The sequence below is a fragment of the Fulmarus glacialis genome, unplaced genomic scaffold (assembly GCF_000690835.1).
Source record: "Fulmarus glacialis isolate BGI_N327 unplaced genomic scaffold, ASM69083v1 scaffold9077, whole genome shotgun sequence".
Taxonomy (NCBI): domain Eukaryota; kingdom Metazoa; phylum Chordata; class Aves; order Procellariiformes; family Procellariidae; genus Fulmarus; species Fulmarus glacialis.
Genome location: NW_009222555.1, coordinates 383 through 20727, shown reverse-complemented (window position 1 = coordinate 20727; position 20345 = coordinate 383). Strand labels below are relative to the sequence as shown.

The 20345-nt window shown below is 39.9% G+C and overlaps 1 protein-coding gene across 1 annotated transcript; it reads left to right on the top strand.

Moving 5' to 3' along the window:
• Positions 1-1865: 1865 nt before the first annotated feature.
• On the top strand, positions 1866-19542 carry LOC104079444 (aminopeptidase Q-like; the record flags this gene model as incomplete). The annotated part of the gene is made up of 11 exons (XM_009581482.1): positions 1866-2008; positions 3221-3360; positions 5480-5606; positions 7970-8124; positions 9494-9607; positions 12853-12996; positions 13331-13396; positions 13532-13597; positions 14659-14828; positions 16269-16345; positions 19403-19542. Coding segments are annotated over 11 exons (1342 nt in total), but the record flags the coding sequence as incomplete, so codon positions are not given.
• Positions 19543-20345: the final 803 nt, after the last annotated feature.

Here is a 20345-nt window from a genome sequence, read left to right as displayed (position 1 = left end):
TGATTCTATGATTCTATGATTCTGTCACTTTTGCTGCTCCTGTGCAACCCTGGCAGAGGGTTAAGTCACTTTCTGTCATTGGACAGGATAAAGGAGGGGGGGAGGTGATACTTCTGTCTCAGGTGGAGCTTCAGCTGCATTCAGCAAGGCAGCTGGTGGCTGGCACAGCACACACTTGTCTCTGCAGTGAATCAGGTCCATAAAGAAAATCTTCCTGCACTGACAGGCAGGAAGTCAAATACATTGTGCTGCTCTCTCTCAAGCTAATCCTCACTTCAAAACAGACGTCGTGGCCCCAAGAGTCACCGTGCATCAACATGTGTTCAGCATGGGTTCTTTTAAATGTCATAAGTTGTGTTATGGTACAGCACTAGATACGTCTGTTAAATGCAAAATGTACCATGTTTTGAGAGTACAGTGCTTTTACACAGTTGTCCTGTTGACATTAACTCAGTTCCCCAGCACCAGCTGGGGTGACATAGTATAGAAGAGTTGCTGATGCTTTCAGCACTGGGTTGATTAGATCGGTTTGAGCAGGGTTAGGTAGCACAGCTATTAAAACAGCAACAGCCAAACATCTTTCAAAAAGACAAGGACTCCTGGAAGGCTGGCCTTGGGAGCTGGGTGGAAAGCATCGCTGAGTTTTGTCAATGGAAGCAGGAAGCTAATGACTCTGTTCCTTGGGTTGAACTGCACACAATGCAGTCCATCTTCTGCAAAGTGATGTAAATTATCGGTGGAAAGCTAAACCATTCATTTCAGGTACCAGGAAAAGGGAATCTTAAAACATGCAATCTTAGGTTTTGGACACGGTTCAGTGCTACAGATCTCCATCAGGCGCTGTCATGCGGTGCTTGTATGGTAGATCTCACTCGCTACATAGTGTTATTTAATGTATGGTTACTGTCCTGATGGCCTCTGGCTCGTTTGGGACCTCTCTGTGCTAAGCGTAAGCCTGTGTGAACCTAGTGTGAATACACTGTTAGGGAACACCCCAACTGCAGCTGAAAAGTATTAGCCCTGTGATAGTTCCGAGGTCACTGACACAAGAGATCTTGCCATTCCTGTATGCCCAGCTGCTGGCAACTACTTGGCTGACAGGTAGGGAGCTTTGAGAACCACTGCATGTGTATTTTTCTAATTCCCGGTAAAGATGTCCTGACGTGAACAGCCCAGATGTACAGCTCTTTCTTGAAACTTTGGCCATGGGATTTATCTTTTGGTCTCAGCCAGTGTGTCACAGAGATCTGCCCTAAATGAGGCAAGGCTCCATAGCATAATGTAGAAAAGAATCCTCTTGAAGGGCTTGCCAGTGCCTTGGGGCAGCACTGGTGCTGCTTTCACTGGAGTTCTTCTCTATGTGGTTTGACAGAAGTGTGCAAGTGCATGTATGCACAGTCACCTAACGGTTATTAAAATTTTTTATTTAAAGGTACAGTTTAAAAGTGCTTGCATTAGAGAGAGAAGCAGGTGTGCAGAGAGGTTCTAATTACGAAATTAAAGTTGTGCATTGTATCACTTTTGAGCACTGGCCTGCTGTGTGCAAAACTTTAATCAACTCTGTCTTAATAAGCAAACTGGAAAAGCTCAAATATTTAAAATATGATATCTGGAAAAGGCCTGTGAGGGAAAAAAAAAAGACCTAATTAAAAAAGACTGCTTTTCTCTAGAGGTGTGCAAACTGAACAGTCTGTTGGGCATGGGGATTTAATCATGGCTTTAAATAATAACCAAACCTTTTCCAAATCTGCATATCTATGTGATTAATTTCTTGATTTTTCTGATTTGGTGTTTTTATGCACTATATATTGGTTTTGGTCATCTGTAGCATGCTGGATTAATCTTAACTTGTATTTTTAATACAGTATGCTGATTGCCTCCCAACTGGAACCAACGTATGCCAGGACAGTTTATCCATGTTTTGATGAACCTGCCATGAAGGCCACATTTAATATCAGAATTGTCCATGACCCAAGCTATGTGGCTCTTTCCAACATGCCTGCTATTGGTAGGTAAACAACAAGGAGACTTGGTTTTTTTTCCCCCTAAATTACTTTTAAAAAGGGTGTAATTTTTCTGAACAGACTATATCAACAGTGTTCTGTTGTCTGTGGCTAATGCCTTGAAAATGCCAGAAAATCTGTGCCTATGAACTTAAAAATTTGGGGACAGTTATTCATAATTAATGTCTCTGATGGCAATAATTCCATAGTTTTGTCAGTTGCGATGTTCTCTCCTCTGGTTGCTGGAGGCTGCACAGTTTTGATTCCTGGCTGAGTCCTGACTGCTTAGTCAGTGTCTGTCAGTCAGTCTGTCGTACTGCGTGACATCTGCTTAAAACAAAATGGCAGCTCCAGTATGCAAAGCCTGTAATTGTGTTATTAAGCAATTCTTTTCATTCTAAGTAAATTTTAAGATCTATTTACAACATACAATGAATTGTTTTACCAGGCAGAGACACTATAGCTTTCTGCGTATGTGCAGAATAAGAACGAGAGAACTATAATGCTCTGGAGATGCTCCTCCTGTCCCTTGCTGGGATCTCGTGTGGGATGCATGTAGGATATAAGATTCCAAACAAATTCTGTAAATTAGTATTCCTACAGGAATCTGTTGGATCTCTTGCCTCCTCCTTAATGTCTTTTTTCTGCAATTCAGTGCCACTGAATCTTTACTTTTCACCTAAATAATTTTCAGCCATAAAAAGGAAGATTGATGCAATTTGCATGGAAGCTAAGTAACTTAGGAATTATAATAGATGGGATCTCTGTGAGAGTTGCTTGAAGCATTTTTTTCCCCCGAGGATCTTGTCCATGTCTCCCTTATTTAGAAGGAAGGTGTCTGACTAAGTATTTCATAATTCTTGGGCACACATGACCTATATTTGAATCATAATAGAGCACACATTTCAGAGATATGCAGCATGGGATGAATTGTCCACAGTTTGTCCACATCCTAAATCTGATGCAGTTTGATATCCTTCCAAGACTTCAGTTAAGACGCTCAAGAGTGGATTTTTGGTGTTTGCATGGCAGGTTGCGACTCTGATACGTGGCAGTAGCAAGGAGTCTGGCTGCTTGCCTTCTACCAGAAACATATGAAGTTAGTGCAGAAAACCAGCATATCTAGAGAGGTGTAAAAAACCATGCAGAAAACACAAAATTCCTTGTTTGTTATGGAGGAGCAGTGGTTTGAATATTTCTTTGATGTTTTTTTCTAGATGTGTCTGAAATGAAGGATGAAAATGGAAGCCTGTGGACTGTTACCACATTTAACACTTCGCTGAAAATGTCAACTTACTTGACTGCTTTTGTGATTTGTGATTTTGATTATGTCACCAGAACCGAGCGGGGAAATGAGGTAAATATGAGGCTGCATAACACATTATAGCAGTTTACAACAGAATTTGGCTCCAAGGTGCATCATGTGCTTCAGAAGATATCACAGACATTAACTGTGCTTTTCATTCCAAAACTATTTGCTTATGTGGCAAAACTGCTAACATTTATCCTGCAGATATTTCGGCAGAAAGCTTTCCTTTAGGACAATTAGTTTATTGTCCTGTCCTGATCATTTCATACAATTCCACAAGTAGGTATGGGCTCTGTATGTTAAAACTTTAGAGGCAGCTGCTCTGCAGAAAGTGCTGGTCATAATTCAGGATCTTCTTATCTTCTTAGCTCTCTTAGTTGGAAAAAATTCCACTGCTGTGACAAACCACTGAAGTTCAGTGCCTTGTTCTTCAAGGCCCTTTGAGGAGCAGCGTCATGACATCAGAAGGTGCAATACTGTGCTCCAAGCATTTTGTATACTAGTATTTTAACCTTTTATTCTGCAGTGGACACATTTTTTAGCCTCCAAAAGTGTCTGTTTTGTGTTTGAAGCCTTTTCATCAGTGAGTATTCGGTTTTGTTCTTACACTACAATGGGCAAAGCTTCTTGAGGGAAGCTGTAAAAAAATACACTCTGTTGGCACCAGTCGTTTCACTTTCCTTCTTTTGTTGAAAATCAACAAATTGTTCCAAAATAAATAGTAAATTCAAGCACAAAGCCTTATACTTGCTACCTTTAATAAATGAGAGCACCATGTTAGCTTCATGGTTAGCTTGCTGTCGTCCTACTGGGCAAAGGTGGGACAAGGTGAGAGTACAGTGCAGAGGTGACCTAGGAAGCACTTTTTAAAGTAAAAATTGGACTTGCTATGTCATACCTGCATATATACCCTGTATAAGACATGTTGGATGCTTACGGCTCTGCCTGTGGTGCCTTTTTCTTGGGCTGATGTGTACTGACAGGAATCAGCAAAGCAAAGCATTCAAACTAGGGTTTTTCAGAGGGAAGAGGCACCACCACCCATCTTCTGTGAGATACACAGGCGAGAGTATTTCGCCCCTTGGTTTCAGGCAGAGATGCTCAATTTGTGCCTCCACAGTATTTATGAGAGCATGTTTGTTGTGTCTGTTTTGTCATTTCTAGTAAGTAATTTACAACCCGAAACACTGGTATTATAACTCAAAGCTCATACTAGGATTAGGATTTTAAGTCTGCCCATTATGTTAGGTTTTGCAAAATGAAGTGATCCGATCTTTGAATGTCCTCTGAAGCCTCAGCTGAAAAGAGGGGCTCAGAGGCTGAGGATGTTCTGTTGACTGAATATGCTTTATTTTTTCCCTTTTAAATTAAATCCTAATGCGTCCCCAACTGTGCTATTAGGGTTTGGCTGTGCAGCTTCTTGTGAGATGCAAGAAATGAGGGGATTTTGAGCTGCAAGGCACCTGGGGGGGGTCTTGCATCCAGAGATACATGATGGAGACATAAAACTTTCCTCAGTCTACTCCATCACCTTGGGCAAGCAGCTGCCCTCTTCAGTACCATGACACAGCAAATGGGCGTGGGAGGGGAAAGCTTCGCTTGCTGCTGCCGTCGCCGTTACTCAGAGGTACAGATGTCATCTGCTCAGATGTCATCTGCTCTTTTTAGCAGCAGTGGGAGGCCAGTAGTTTGTTTCAGCCTCTGAGAAACTTCAAGAGGAGAGATGTGTATGTTTGGACAGCAAATGCTCTCTGAACATCCATTTCTCTCTCTTCAGGAAAAGAGTGGTGGGCTGAAGGGAGGTTTGTCACCCAGACTCACTGGCTGCAATACATTGGCTTAAGATGTGTGGATCTAAATAGTTTTACAGCATTTCCTATTTAATAAAAGAAAGATCAGGAGTCTGTTTGTTCCAGCAATGTATAGTTGGATTTAAGTCTTGGCCCTTTTGAAGTGCTGGAACTCTTCTAGGTTTTAGCAGGATTAGGCTCTGTGCCACATTTTGTTAGGTCCAGCAAGACTTGGGTTGGGATTTTTTTCATTAAAAGCTTCATTGGATGATCTGGTGTGGACAGACAGCATTTTCAAACAATGATTCACAGAAGAAAAGCAAAGCAAATGAAAATATGAGGGTTTTCTAAAATAATACCTCCTTGTTTTACTGCAGATACGTATTTGGGCTCGGAAAGAGGCAGTTAAAAATGGGTATGTTGACTATGCTTTAAATATCACAGGCCCAATATTTTCATTTCTGGAAGACTTACTTAACGTCAGCTACCCTCTGCCAAAGACAGGTGAGATTTCTTATTTTCTTAAACGGACCAGAAATGGCTGCTGATGGTGTAACACTCTTGAGGGAAGTTGTAAAAAAATATACTGTGTTGGCACCAGTCGTTTCACTTTCCTTCTTTTGTTGAAAATCAACAAGTTGTTCCAAAATAAATAGTAAACTCAAGCATAAAGCCTTATACTTGCTACCTTTAATAAATGAGAGCACCATGTTCAATGGGTTCTTTTGCAGTATTCTCTTTTTCCAGCTTACCACATTCATGGAATAAAACCCCAAAGCTTTAACTCACTGAATTCTCCTTTCTGCATCTCATGGCTCTTATTAAACCCTAACTCAGCACTCTTACCTTCACATCACACTCATTCTCTTAAAGCATCATTTCCTCATGAAGGGGCAGACGGGGCTACAGAGTGCATAGAAAGGAGTTGTTCAGTCACGTGGCTATTTCTGGGATGCACAGACCTGGTATAGGTTAGTCCCTACGTCCTCCTAGTAAATCCATGCTTGCTATAACCCACGTCTTCCCAAAGCATTCCTTGCGTTCTTCAGTATGTCCCCATCTTACCTGTGAGTTGGCTGTGTGTTCCTGCACATTCCCCCCTCAGAAAACGATTCCTGCAGGAAAACATTGCTTCGGCTTAAAATGGACATCAGGTAAGTTAGCTAAGTCAAGCTTTAGTCAAAAAAGGGTGCCAGCATATGGTTCACTGTACAGTTTGTCTGCTACTTGTACTTGGATTCCCAAGGGCTTCAGCATTAACGTTATGGGGGAATGTGCTCTTTTATAGAAATTGGTAGAATATCGAGAGCATAGAAGGCAGTTCTTACTTAAAACAAGTTTTGACCTGCCCATGATCTTAGCAGATTGCAGGATTGTGGAGGAAGAATTTCCCTCTTTTTTGACTAGATAATTTGTTGATTTGTCAAATCTGTATTTCGGCACTTGAAAGAAATAAATTTTCATCTGTGTAAATGTGTTATCTCCCAGTGTATTTAGAATAACATTACGCTTCTTATGGAAAATGTAATATATGCAGTTGTCACTTTTTAAATTTTGTTATCTTAGTAATCATAAAAGCTACTCAAGGGCTGTAGACAGTTCTGTTTCATGCTTGTGTTCTGTTTAGCAGCAATGTCAATACGTTAATTCATAAGTATAAAAATGCTACAAAATTGAAGTAGAAGAACGGTATCTCGGGCTTCCTGTTAGGTAAGATTTCAGTTTCACAGAATGCTGTAATACCATTACAATCCCCACTGCAATGTCATGCAATACCAACTGCATTTCCCACTGACTTTCTTTGATATTTTGCTTAAAAATCAATAGGATTAGATCAACCAAGAACAGCTCCTTTTAAATGCTAGAGATTTCTATTCTGAACTCAAAATGTGAAATTAAGAATAAACACATTTAAAATTAGAGGTATTTAAAGGTTTGTCTTCACCTGATCTTAACGCAGTTTTAAGTGAGCTCTCTTCCCCCAGGCTGGCTAGATGAGGGCTGCCTCACCAAAGTTAAATACTTTTGCTGTAAGCCTGAGGCAATAAGCCCCGCTGAGATGCAGTCTAGCTTTGCTGGGGTTCAGCACCACACTTACGTTAACTGCGTTGCTTTTGGACTGGAACTGGCTCACGGTCAGCTGGTTTGGGATACAAGCTTGTGTCTGCTTCCAAAATGCTCTGTTGCTCTTTGCTCTTTGCTGCTGAGTTTAAACGGTGTATCTTTCTTTGAGATCCTTGATGTTCATCCAAGGCCCATCTCTGTTTCATCCAACTCTCACATTTGAACTGGAAAACTGCTCCCTGTGCGTAAGGCAGAAGGGGAGTATAGAGGTAACAGCCCTGCTGTGGAAACAAAGAGATGATGTTTCTAAGGCTCCTTTCAGATAAGAGTGGAAAGGATCCCTCTACTCACAGAGCTGAAAGAGCAAGATTTTTTTTTTATCAATTGCTAGGCTGAAGAAAGAGGTGAGTATGATCAACTATGACCAAACACACTAGAAACTCATGCAGAGAAAGATTTCTGAGAGCCAGAAGTGAATATATTCTCTCCTAGCATTGGTAGAATACAACCTTCATTTTTGTTCAAAACATTTGTATGTACAAGATACAGTGCAGATCTGGGCTTCATGGGAATTTATTACGTGGCTCCCTGAAAGAGTGGCAATTATAGAGGAAAAGTATAATGAGAAGAAATTTCATGGACCATTTGCAAGACTGTTGCCATAATACAGTAAAGAACCACTAAAATGTGGTATCCTTTAATTGCACACTGAACCAGTGTGAGCATTAAAATCATGTGAGAATTTTACTTCTGAAAATTTTAAAGATGATCCACTTTTTTTTTCTCTGTTTGAATCAATTTAGATCTGGTTGCACTGCCTGATTTTGGAGCAGGTGCTATGGAAAACTGGGGGCTAATGACTTTCCAAGAATCATCATTGATGTACCTCCCAAGTGATAAATTAACAAGCAGAAAGGCAATGATTGCCATAATTGTGTCACATGAGCTAGGACACCAGGCATGTGGTAAAAAATTCTGTACATTTATTTGTCTATGAAGTTGTTTCCTTCCAATTGCTGATGATGCAGTCACTGATTAGTAGAAGAAAAACAGTAACTTGACAGTAGGGGATGTGAGCACTAGAGGACTGAAAGACTATTTGATCATATGTTCAGCTGATAAATCAATATTAAAAGCAGATTCCGCCATATTACAGACTGCATACTGACTACACAGGACTTATTGATAAAAAACTGTTTATGGGCTACTTATTTTTTTCTCTTACACAGTACCTTAATGCCATACTAGAAAATAGTGTAGGGATGTAGGGATGACACAGTTCTCTCTATATGCAGTATACTTAGTACTTCGGTGGGAGAATTAATGGACTTCATAAGTATTATTTTGTAGTGGGAGTGCATGTACATATTGCAAAAGGTATTTGTTTTTCTGTAAGAAACAGCCTGTGGTATGATAGAACAAAATTAACATGAATACATTTTACACTGTAGCTGGACTGTTGTCCAGTTTTCATAGAGATCTTAAAAAATTTTCTTACTTGGTTTGGAATGATAATGCAGTTTCACTTTTTTATTGACTATGTTTAATTTACTGTTGTCTGCCAGAGCAACAAATGTTTGCACTTAGTCAATAAAATCAGCGAAAGAGTTTAACTTGGCTAGTGCACTTGTATGCCCTTCTGACAAGGTCTGTAACTTTTCAGACCTTCAGATGAGCAGAGTGTTTTTATTGCAGGCCAATAAAACAAATGTCAGTACTTTATTAAACTTTATTTTAAAAAAAGTTGTAGTTCAAGTTTTTAAGAATTAACAAATAAAATAGAAATCCACAAGTGATCAGTTTTTTGTTAAATGTCAACTGCCAAATATGAGTATGTAGCAGCTGTTGTGGAAGTTTTATTGCTTGCCAGGGTAGGGATTTGCTGATTTTGGAAATGGTTATTTCCCCAGTTCTGTTTATCATCCCCCTGACAATTTCCTTCTGTTAAGAACATGTAAAAATGTTTTTGTAATTGTTTGATAAATGCCCTACTTTTAATCATAGCCTGATCTTTTAGATCTTCAAATTTTATTGGGAAGTGTTTAAAATTGAATAGAGTAAAAGAATGACATAAAGCACTGACATCCATACTCATGGTATGAAACTGTAGGTGAAATAATTAAACAATAACTGCCTTGAACCTCTGACTTTTTCCAAGATGCATCTTTTTCTACTGAATTTTCACTATCTGAAGGAATATATAGCATTTTATTCATTGACATGTACACATTAAATAAAGTTATTTCAGCATAGGTATGTGTGTTGAAATGCAAAAATGAAAATGGCAGTCCAAAGAGATGTTGAGACATTTTTTCTTTCTATTTAAGTGGTTTGGAAATCTGGTTACAATGAACTGGTGGAATGATCTGTGGCTTAATGAGGGACTGGCATCTTACTTTGAGTACCTGGGAGCTACCTTTGTTGAACCCAAGCTTTCACTTGTAAGTACTAACGCTTACTGAAGTAAGTAAGCTAAAGTAGCAAAGGAAGACAAGGAAAGTGCAGGAGATAGGATTTAATCAAGCCATGGCATTAGTAACTTCCCTGGGAAAGACCAGCAGGTCTTGATTCTTCCCTGGAAGGTTTCCATCTGCTGGGGGCTGTCATCAAACCCAGCTCTTCTGCAGCTGGCGCAGAGGACGGCTGGACAGCTGTGATTCTGCACCGAGAAGGAGTTGGTGTTTTGCCCTAGATCTGTCATTTAACAAACGCAGCTTTCTCTCCTGGGTTCTGTAGCTGATGTTTGCCTCGCTGCCTGTCCAAGCTCTTTTCCAAGCACCCCATAGCCGGGTACCTTTACTGAGCAGTAAGTTGGGACATTTTGAGTCTGTTTACCCCACTGGGTCCATGGATGTCTGCTTGAGGATAAGGCAAATATAATGCACATAGCTAATCCGACAGCAGGGTAAAACCCCTTCCCGTTTGACCCAAATGGGAATAAGCATAAATCCCACAGTGTATTAGAAAACTCCATCCATCATTAAACTCTGAGACAGGAGGATAGGTGCTGCTAATTGTAGCCATGAGATGAGATGCACTCGCCTGTGCAATCACAAATATCTGTGCACAGTGTCCTCGGCTTCTGAAGAAAGGAGAAGCCTTTAGTCTGGGCAGGCCCAAGACTGCAGTCAATCCAGTCTGCATTTTACTTGGGTCAGATGAAATACCATTTGTCACTTTCCTTCTCGAATTCACCAAAGTACTTAATTACATGCTTAATTGGAAACCAATACAGGCATGTCAAACAAAGTCTGTCAGAAGGACCCCCTGCTTTGAACTTCAACAACAGCTCACTTCATTCTCTGTAAAGCAGCATTTTAATATCATTGAAAAGTATAAAGGCCACCAAATTTTAAATTGGAAAAAAGTCTTTGTCTCCTTTTTAATTTTAATCTTTTCATTTAGAAGTTTGTCTTTCTAAAAATCAACAATTGCCATTTTATTTATGTCCATAAAGTAAATTTTAATACTGAGCAGTAATTCCATCTGATAAATTACAGCTGTGTGATTTGCCTTGGAAATCTAGAGTAAATTACACAGGTGCAAGAATACAGTGCAGTTTTATGGGCCATACACATTCACAGAATCACAGACTAGCTGAGGTTAGAAGTGACCACTGGAGATCATCTGGTCCAATCCCCCTGCTCAAGCGGGGACACATAAATGAGTTGCCCATGACCCTGTCCAGATGGCTTTTGAACATCTCCAAGCAAGGAAACTTCACAACCTCCCTGGGCAACCTATGCCAGTGCTCGGTCACCCTCACAGTGACAAAGTGTTTCCTGATGTTCAGAGGCAACCTCCTGTGTTTCAGTGTGTGCCCATTGTCTCTGGACCTGTCACTGGGCGCCACTGAAAAGAGCCTGGCTCCATCCTCTTTGCACCCTCCCTTGAGATATTTATATACCTTGATGAGATCCCACCCCTGAGCCTGCTCTTCTCCAGGCTGAACAGTCCCTGTTCTCTCAGCCTTTCTTCATGTGTGCGATGCTCCAGTTCCTTTATCATCTTCGTGGTCCTTCACTGGGCTATGTCCAGTAGCTCTGATCTTTTCTCTACTGGGGACCCCAGCACTGGACCCCACACTCCAGGTGTGGCCTCACTAGTGCTGAGTAGAAGGGAAGGATCACCTCCCTCAGCCTGCTGGCAATACTCCTAATGCAGACCTAGATACTGTTAGCCTTATTTGCTGCAAGGACACATTGCTGGGTTATGTTCAACTGGTGTCCTTCGTGTCCCCAGGTCCTTTTTCACAAAACTGCTTTCCAGCTGTGTGGCCCCCAGCATATTCTGGGCCCTGGGGTTGTTCTTCCCCAGATGCAGGAATTCTTTGCGCTTACAGAATCATGGAATAGTTTGGATTGGAAGGGACCCCTAAAGGTCATCTAGTCCAACCCCCGTGGCATAGGCAGGGACATCTTCAAGTAGATCAGGTTGCTCAGAGCCCCGTCCAACCTGACCTTAAATGTCTCCAGGGACGGGGCATCTACCACCTCTCTGGGCAACCCGTGCCAGTGTTTCACCACACTCGTTGTAAACAATTTCTTCCTTATATTTAGGCTAAATCTACCCTCTTTTAGTTTAAAACCGTTACCCCTTGTCCTGTTGCAACTGCTAAAAAGTTTGTCCCCGTCTTTCTTATAAGCCCCCTTGTTGAACCTCATGAGGTTCCTGTCAGTTCACTTCTCCAGCCTGTCCAGGTCCCTCTGGTTGGCAGCAAAACCCTCTGGTGTATCAGCCACTCCTCCCAATTTTGTGTCATCTGCAAAGTTGCTCAGGGTATACTCTGCCCCAGCATCCAGATCACTAATGAAGATGTTGAACAGGACCAGACCCAATATTTGCCCCTGGGGTACACTGTTAGTTACTGGCCTCCAACTAGACTTTGTGCCACCAATCACCACCCAATTACAAAATGAACCCTGAAAATTAAATTTACTGGCCGTTTACAAAGAGAAAAATTGGTCAGCAAATTCGATACCATTAATTGGAAGCCTGTGTTGTTCTCCTTGAGAAGTAGAAGTGCTCAAAGTGGCCTGCAGTGTTTTAAAAAATTTGGGGTTTTTTCTTTGCCTTTGTAATTATGTCATTTTCCACCTAGTCTTAGGAGAGGTACTCAGCTGGGGAAATGAATCATCATTTGATAAAAAGGGAACTTCACTGATTTGCACCAAAGGAGCTGTTTTCCCTCCATATTTCTCACCGGGTGACAGCAGAAATGCCACATAGTTAAGCCTTGCTACCCTTAGTAGCTTAGTTTTTAGGTTATTACTCAGGATTGCAGCAGGAGAAACAGAGAATTTAGGAAGAAAATGCTGCCATATTAGTGACATACAGATGTAAATGAGATACGAGTTTTCAGTGTTCAGTATTTGTTCATTTGCTGTTTAATGTAGTTGACTTATTTTTCCCTGAGGATTACCCTGTAATCGTCTTTGTCAGGACCAAGCCCACAGTCTTCTCAGATGTAAAATTTTCCCTGCCCTGATTAGTAGTGTTGCATGTAGAAAATGTTAGGATCGGCTGTAAGGTCCCTTTTAGTTCATGGGGAAGTTAGAGAGGGGGAAAAGGACCGTTCCTTGTTTAATGACAGACTATTTCTATTGGTGCTAATCCCATAATTACGTTCTCTCCTGAGAATAAGTATTTTCTCTTCAGCTCACTTAGATTTGTCTTTTTCTTGCAGGATAAAATCTTTTATGATCATGTTGTACAACCTGTCTTAATGGAAGACAATGAAATAGGAGTTCGATCACTGTCCGAGAGTGAAGACAAGATCAAGGGATCATTTTCTCTAATGTCTCTGTTTGACAGCATCACGTACAACAAGGTTAAAAAATATAAAATTCTTCCCGTTTCTTGTATATTCTAAACTAATGGTGGGTTAAACTAACGAGGCTGAAGAGGAGCAGTAGAATATTGTGTTGAATTACAGTGGTTTTTGTAGATAGTTTTGTCATTCAATATTTGTTTCTGCTGCACGCACAAATATATTGGACATTGCAAATCTATTTAGCTATGAGAGAAATGGTGAAAACGTTTTTAGCTTCTGTGAAATATGAAGCATAGCCTGACTAACTTCTCTGGAATATAGTTTAAAAAAATACTGCAATAATAATTGCAATAATAATTCATGTTTTCTCATAGCTTTTTTTGTACTCCAGGGGGCTTCTATAACCTGGATGCTTTCTGGTTTCCTGACTGAGAAGTTGTTTATCAGAGCACTCACTGTAAGTTTGAAAAACTAACATCTTCATCTTGATTTGTAAGCTGGAAGATTACAATTGCACAAATTATTGTTTGTCTTGCTGATGTTTTTCACTGAACCATCATGAATTCTGATGTTTCTGTTTGTTTCTGTACAGTCGTATCTGAAAGAATTTTCCTTCTCAAATGCTAACCAAGATGATCTCTGGACCCACATACAGATGGTACTCATTTTATCTCTAGTATTCTTGCTCTGGTGTTTGGCACAGTCCAAATTTAGGGTCTATACTGTTTGTAGAAGACTGCACTGGAATTTGCCTATCCTTAGTGCAGTCTTGCCCTTGCATAAAATTTGCTTTGCTGGCTTTTTCGGCTAATGTCTTCACAAGTGTTTATTTGGCTGCTTTACTGCACCTATGATCAGTGGAGCTAAGTACAAGGAATAGAGAGATGAGATGGGAAATCAGGGCCTGGTGGAGTTTTGGGTTTCCTGGAGACTGCCTAAGCCCACATGAAATTGCATAGCCTATTCTTCTGGAGCTTAAGTTTTGCCAGATCAGTGTGTGTGATGCTCTGGGCTTGACGATCCAAGATGCTGATACGTCACAGATCCAGCAAAGTCTATACCCAGGTCAGTAGCTCAGCATTTCACCCTTTGCTGGTTTTGGCAGAAATCTGAATAAGAAAACGGGTACCAATAATAGGTTTATTTTTAAAAATTCCACTTTCCTGTTCCTCTAAAGAAGGCTTCCATTGTGTTGCAGACTTAGGCTAAGAACAAGAGTGCCACAGTTTCAGATATGCAAGGCTGTCACATCTTTCAAGCCAACAGAGACCGTACCAGTTCACACTAGCTGGGACTCGAGCTTAGTGTCTTTTTCAATTTGTCTTTACTCTTCAGTTTGTTCATTAGGTAGTCACTTAAAAATCTTTGTGTTATGGCAGCTTTATTTGAGTGAAATTAGCAAATTAAGTCTGTCATAGCCATACAGAGGTGTAAGTATATTAACACTAAAAAGAGAAAGGTTAGCAGTCAGGTTAAAAGAATGAGAAATGTGATCTCAATATTTCGTAATTCCTAAAAAGGCTTATGCTGTCTTTGTAATAATGCCAATAATGTCCTTTTCACTTTGTTACATAGATTTTTTGCGTGAGTCAGACAAGCAAACTGCTTCAAAGCAGTTGCATTCTCTAACATGTTAGAACGACCCCTAGAGTGTTGCTGAAGAAATATCAGTAAGTACCTGTTTATCATAAATAATTATAATTCCTGTTTCTCTTGCAGGTTGTAGATGCACAGGATGAAGTTCAGTTGCCAGCATCTGTAAAACAAATAATGGATTCCTGGACATGCCAAAATGGGTTTCCAGTTTTAACATTAAATCTAACCACTGGCACAATCAGTCAGGAACAATTTCTTAATAAAAAGAATGAAAACAATACTGATTCTTACAAGTATGATTAGCTTGTGTTTTTATTATATGTTTATACCATTTTTTTTTCAGGAAACTCTTCAGTTAGGACATTATGTTTTGAGCATCTGATTTTTTTAATTTATGTTTTTTCATGTCATGAGCTGTCAAGTAAAATCTGTTTGAGACTAGAGTTTGTGATAGTTCTGCAAGCCACCTATTTTGCCAAAAGGTTGCTTTCCTCTGGAGTAGTGACTTTTCCAGCCAAATAATGGCTTTGTAAGGACAGACACAGGCCATGAATAGGTTGCAGGGCAGGAGTTTTGCCTGGAAATTTCTGCTTTCCTCATCCCTCAGTTGTACGGACTGGATGAACCATGCTGTAGCTTCTTTCCAGTGCACATATTCTCAGACTCTTCTGCTTAGCAAGGGCAAAGGGTTGCATTTAAGTACCTGTATAAATGACCCCTTTCTCAGAAAATGCTGAGTACCTGACATGCAGCAAAAAGTTCCTGTCAGTGAGCACTGCCGAGTCCCTGGTGCTTTTGCAAGTTGTGCTACTTATTTAGATGCCTAAAAACAATGATAGAAGGAGCTGCCTTTGGTCACCCACTTTGGAAACGTATGGCTAGAGTTTGAAATTTCATGAAATTCAGCAGCTATCATGAGTGTTGGGATGCATGGACAGGGCCCATGGGATGAGTTCTCACCTGGGGAAAAAGTATAAAGCAGGGCAAAGCCCAAAGCAATTTTTCCCTGGATGCTATTGCTGGTCATACAAACAGCCAAAAGAGAAACTTTCACGAGAACCACAGAGTTTCCTTTGCTTCCAAGCTCCAGGAAGCACAGAGGATTAGTCCATTCAGTGTCTTCGGTTAGCTCAGATAAGGAGTTTCAAGTTACAAATGTTAAGTCCTTTACTGTAGTTCCAGCAAGAGGCAATAGCATGTGAATTTAAGCAAATCCAGGACAAATATTACAGAATTTTTCATTTTCGTGAGCAACTTCAGGGGTTTGTAAGCTTTCATCTGTTTTCGCCGGGAGGTTTACATTCCCTCAGAAAGGAAATTGCAGTTGTCAGAATTACAGTTGTATTGCTTGCCTGGAGCCTTTTTTAGTAGATACCCTTCGGAACATTCTCCAGAAATAGGGTGAAGTGTAATAAGTGAGGAGAATAAAATTATTGCCTGAAGAAGGAAAGCCAGAATACAGAGATACAGTGGTATTCAAATACCTAGCATCGAACAGTAGTCTAGATATGAGTGCCTATTTAAATCCATGCTAAATCTCCCTTATGTTTGCTGAACCTAAGTGCTGGTACAGCAAAAGTACCACCATCTGATGAGGTTTTGTGTATCAGAGAGGAGAGAAGATAGATGGTGATTCTTGTAAGAAGGAACTCATCTGCAATCTAGTTTAGCATCATCTGAGAAGGTTTTTTTTAAGCATAAGAACTAATTGTATTATCTCCTTTTTTGTTAAGTAACACATGGATTATTCCTATTTCTTGGATGAGAAATGGATCATCACAACCCTTAATGTGGCTAGATAAAAGCAGCAGTAAGTAATGTATTTGTTCACACATGCTAAAACCAGCTGATAAAAACACACCTAATACTTCTATAAACAGAATTTGAATTGAATAGGGAGATAAAACTGTATTACAGAAATGTCTGTGTTTATCTATTGTGCTAATTTTATGTTACAATAGCAATAGATTTTCAAATAGGTTAATAGATTGGGTTTTTCTGTGTTGCATCAAACTTCAGCGTATTTTTTTAACAATATGGTAGAACGCATATTATGAATAGAGATTTCCACAATAATTTTGATTTTGTCATTTTGTACACAAATACAAACTCCTAGCTCTTTATGCTTCTGTACTATGCTTACCCCAGCAGATCCCATTGGTGTTAATGACAGCTTCTGAGTGTAGGTAGGATCTCAGCTGTGATGTATCAGAAGATGATCAAGCTCAAGTAGTAGATATGAAGACTGAGAAAGATTAAAACCAGCTGTGTGAAGTGACCCAACATTGTCACACATGGATATCTGTAAAAACAGAAAATTAGTATTTTCAACACCATGTGATTTAACTTGTTTATGCAAATTAAATGCAAAAATACTCTTACCGAAAGGGCAGAATTTTAAAAAGTTTTAAAGGCTTATAATAGAACAATGAGTTTAGGGGCATCTCCAAGCAAATAAAAAATTCAGTTCTTTCTCATCTCAGTGCTTTCCAATAAACAGTTATATTTTTTGAGAAAGAAGAAATGTAATCATTAGAATGGGGTAATTATTTTTCTTTCGCAAGTCAGCCCTGAACTCCATAAGGTTTTGAATCTGTTACAAGGAGATGTAGAGACTGATGTGTTTGTGGAATGCTTAAGAGCAAAACTACAATATGTTGTATGCATGTCCCAGCTCTCCACCCTCTGTTAACAGTGGTTAAAAGCTACTTTGCCTCTTTTTGAGGCAATAAGATAGCTTGAGTGACCATTTCACAGTATATGGACAAGTAAATAAGCAAACAGTGGATGTTTATTCCTCTGAATGCTTTAGATTTAAAGTTAAAGAAACCAATGATTGCTAAGGTGAAAAATCAGAAAATTTGCAGAAAAGAATTGTTAGGCAGCGGTTGCTTGGAAAGCTAATTTTTTATTACTGAAGTGGTAACAGTTCCATTTCCTCACCCATCATGTGACTTAAGAGCTACAGAAATTATGAAAAAAACCCATCATCTTGCATCTGCCTGAAGGAACTATGATAAAGTAGAAATTCAGGATTAAAGCACATTCCACTTGTATTTGAAAACCATGTATCAAACTTACCAGATACTATTCAGTCAAGGAATTTGTATTCACGTTTTAAGATTTAAAAAAAAAAAATAATTTCCTTTTTGATGCATAAATAAACCAAATGGTTTCTTACAAAGGTAGAAATGTTAAGGGTAATTTTAAATTCAGTTACCATTTTGTTCCTGTGAGGTTGAGATGGCTTCTGTTACAGAATTGTTAATGTAGAATTAATGGAGAATTGTTAATGTTAATTGTTAATTGTTGTTAATTGTTAATTAATGGAGAATTGTTAATGTAGTCATTCAGAGGTATTAATGAGAATGGTTTTGGTAAATGAAAATGAGGGATTTGGTACAAAGCACATTTTAACTTGAATTTTGGAATAGTTGATGCAGTGGTATAACAATACATAATGAGGAAACATCTCAAAAGCGATTCCGTGTATGTGTATTTTTGCTGCAAAGAGCTCTGCAGGAGCTAATTTATCTTACTTCTGAACAGGTTAAATTAAACTCCAAGCGACAAGCTGGGCTGCTACCAGTAGCCAAATGTGTTCATTCAGCACTGCACTGCACAGTGTTAAAAGCCTGTCCTGTTGGTTTAGGGCTCCTCAGGCAATGTCTGCATACTTAGCCTCTGCCCATACAGTTGTGTTGGTCACTGTCCCTGAGTGATACATGTCTGCGCAGCAAAAAAAGACACACTAGGAAAAGGGTGCTGTTATGATAAAACATGTTTCACTCAGCCTGGGGAGTGGAGGAGCATAGTTTTATTATTTTAGCTGGATCTGTAAGTGCTCTTGATGATGAGCAGAGCATTGGACCAATATGCTATTACAGAGGAAGTACTGCTAGTGCCATATTCTAGCCACCCATACTGTTTTTAAATGGTTAAGCCAGTATCTGTCATGTGCCTCTTTTCCCTGTGAAGATGACTGAGGATGATCCCTGTAGTACTTCTACTAGCTCTGTCAAAACACATTGAAGTCTCAGTCTTCTGTTCAGAGTGGAGCAGTGCTGGCTCTAGACTACTCACCACTACTGATTTATTATCTTAAGAGAGTTTACCGCCTTCTTAAATAAGGATGATCATAGCCAGTTAAAGCAGCATTTGAATCCTCTTCTGATGAAGCATCTTAGAGTCTTCAAGGCTGCACTGGCTCCTTCAGATGTACTGTAGGCTATGAGGAGCAAGTAATCAGACAAGCACACATAAAGTAGGTAGTAGTGAGATGAAATGGGACTGCAGAAGGAGGCCTTTAGTGAGTGATGTAATTCAAAAGGACTACGGGATGTTTATTTAAAATAAAATTTTTGATTACTTGTTTCTTGCATAAATTTAGATGTTTTGCTTTCCTTGATCTGTGTTTATGTGAATACTGGTAGGCAGTCAGTTCTTCCGTAAGGTACTGAGAGTTGTGTTTTGGAGCAGCACTGGGAGCAGCAGGCATGCTGGGGGTGCATGCCCTGCAGCAGGCATGTGAGGGTATTGCCCCTCATCCAGACTGTTTATTCTTGGGTAACCTTTCTGAACTCTCTCAGCTGCCTATGAGCTAATGGGTAGGAGCAAAGTGGGTCTTCAGCCTCCCCTTTGCCATCTCAAGGTGCTCAGTACCTGAGGGGTCAGTTGCTTGTTGAAGATCTTCTGCTGTGCAGAGCAGAGATCACAAACGCACCCAGCTTTTGGGGGATTCTCTCTGAGTCCAACCTCAAACGTGTGGCTCGGATCTCAGAGGAGCATCGAGTCCAGTGTTTATAAATGCAAGAGAATTTAGCAGTGCACAGGAAATAAAATGATACATTTTAATGTCACTTTACAGAAATGTTTCCTGAAATGCAAGTATCAGAGTCAGAATATGACTGGATCCTGCTAAATGTAAATTTAAGTGGATACTACAGAGTGAACTATGATCAATTAAACTTAAAAAGATTAGCATGCTTGCTTGAAAATGATCCAAAGGTAAGATCATATTTGTTTTCTCAAACTTATAAACAGATTCTTTCCATGTATGTCTTCTTGCAGTTCTTACCAGTAATCACACTGATGAAAATCTGGAATAATGAGAAACTCACGTATCACATAAGAAGAAATGATCCACCGTTGCACCACTAAAGTCACTGGCAGCCTTCCATAGTGGAAGAGGAATAGGCCCGAATAGTTTCACATAGGCAGGAAAAATAACTTTACATGAGATGGCATTCTGTCTTCAAAGTTGTCTTAACAGCTTGTGGTTCTTCCAATCTCTTAAATTTGGCTCAAAGAGTTAAAGGATGTGTGACTGAGCTTTATCTGCTGTTAGGTAACCATGGAGAAGGAAAGCTTTTTATTGCCATGTTTCCTCAAAGCACAGTATTTCTGCCAGTGAAATTTAAAAAAAAATCACCTGACTTGTTTTTTTTTGTTGTTGTTTTTGTGTTTTGTTTTGGTGGAGATTTTTCTTAGAAGAGAAGTTCCAATCAGAGTAGATTTCATGCCATCTCTGACTTGCCACAGCTTGGGCTGAAGGTGAAAGTGCTACAGAACAGCCTATACATGTGGCTGTATATGGGGTTGCATAGTACTTAATGTTGCCTAACCCTAGAGTGAGCCAGAGGCTCCAATAGTAATGTCAGCTTATTGGTTTTGGTAACAACAGTGAGCAAGTTCAAGCTTTCAGCATAATAGTAATCAGTGCAGTCAGATGACTTCTCCAGGAGGTCTGGACATGAGGCCGATCAGAGCACGCGGTGTGGTTAAACCTTTCTATGGCACACTGCCTTCCT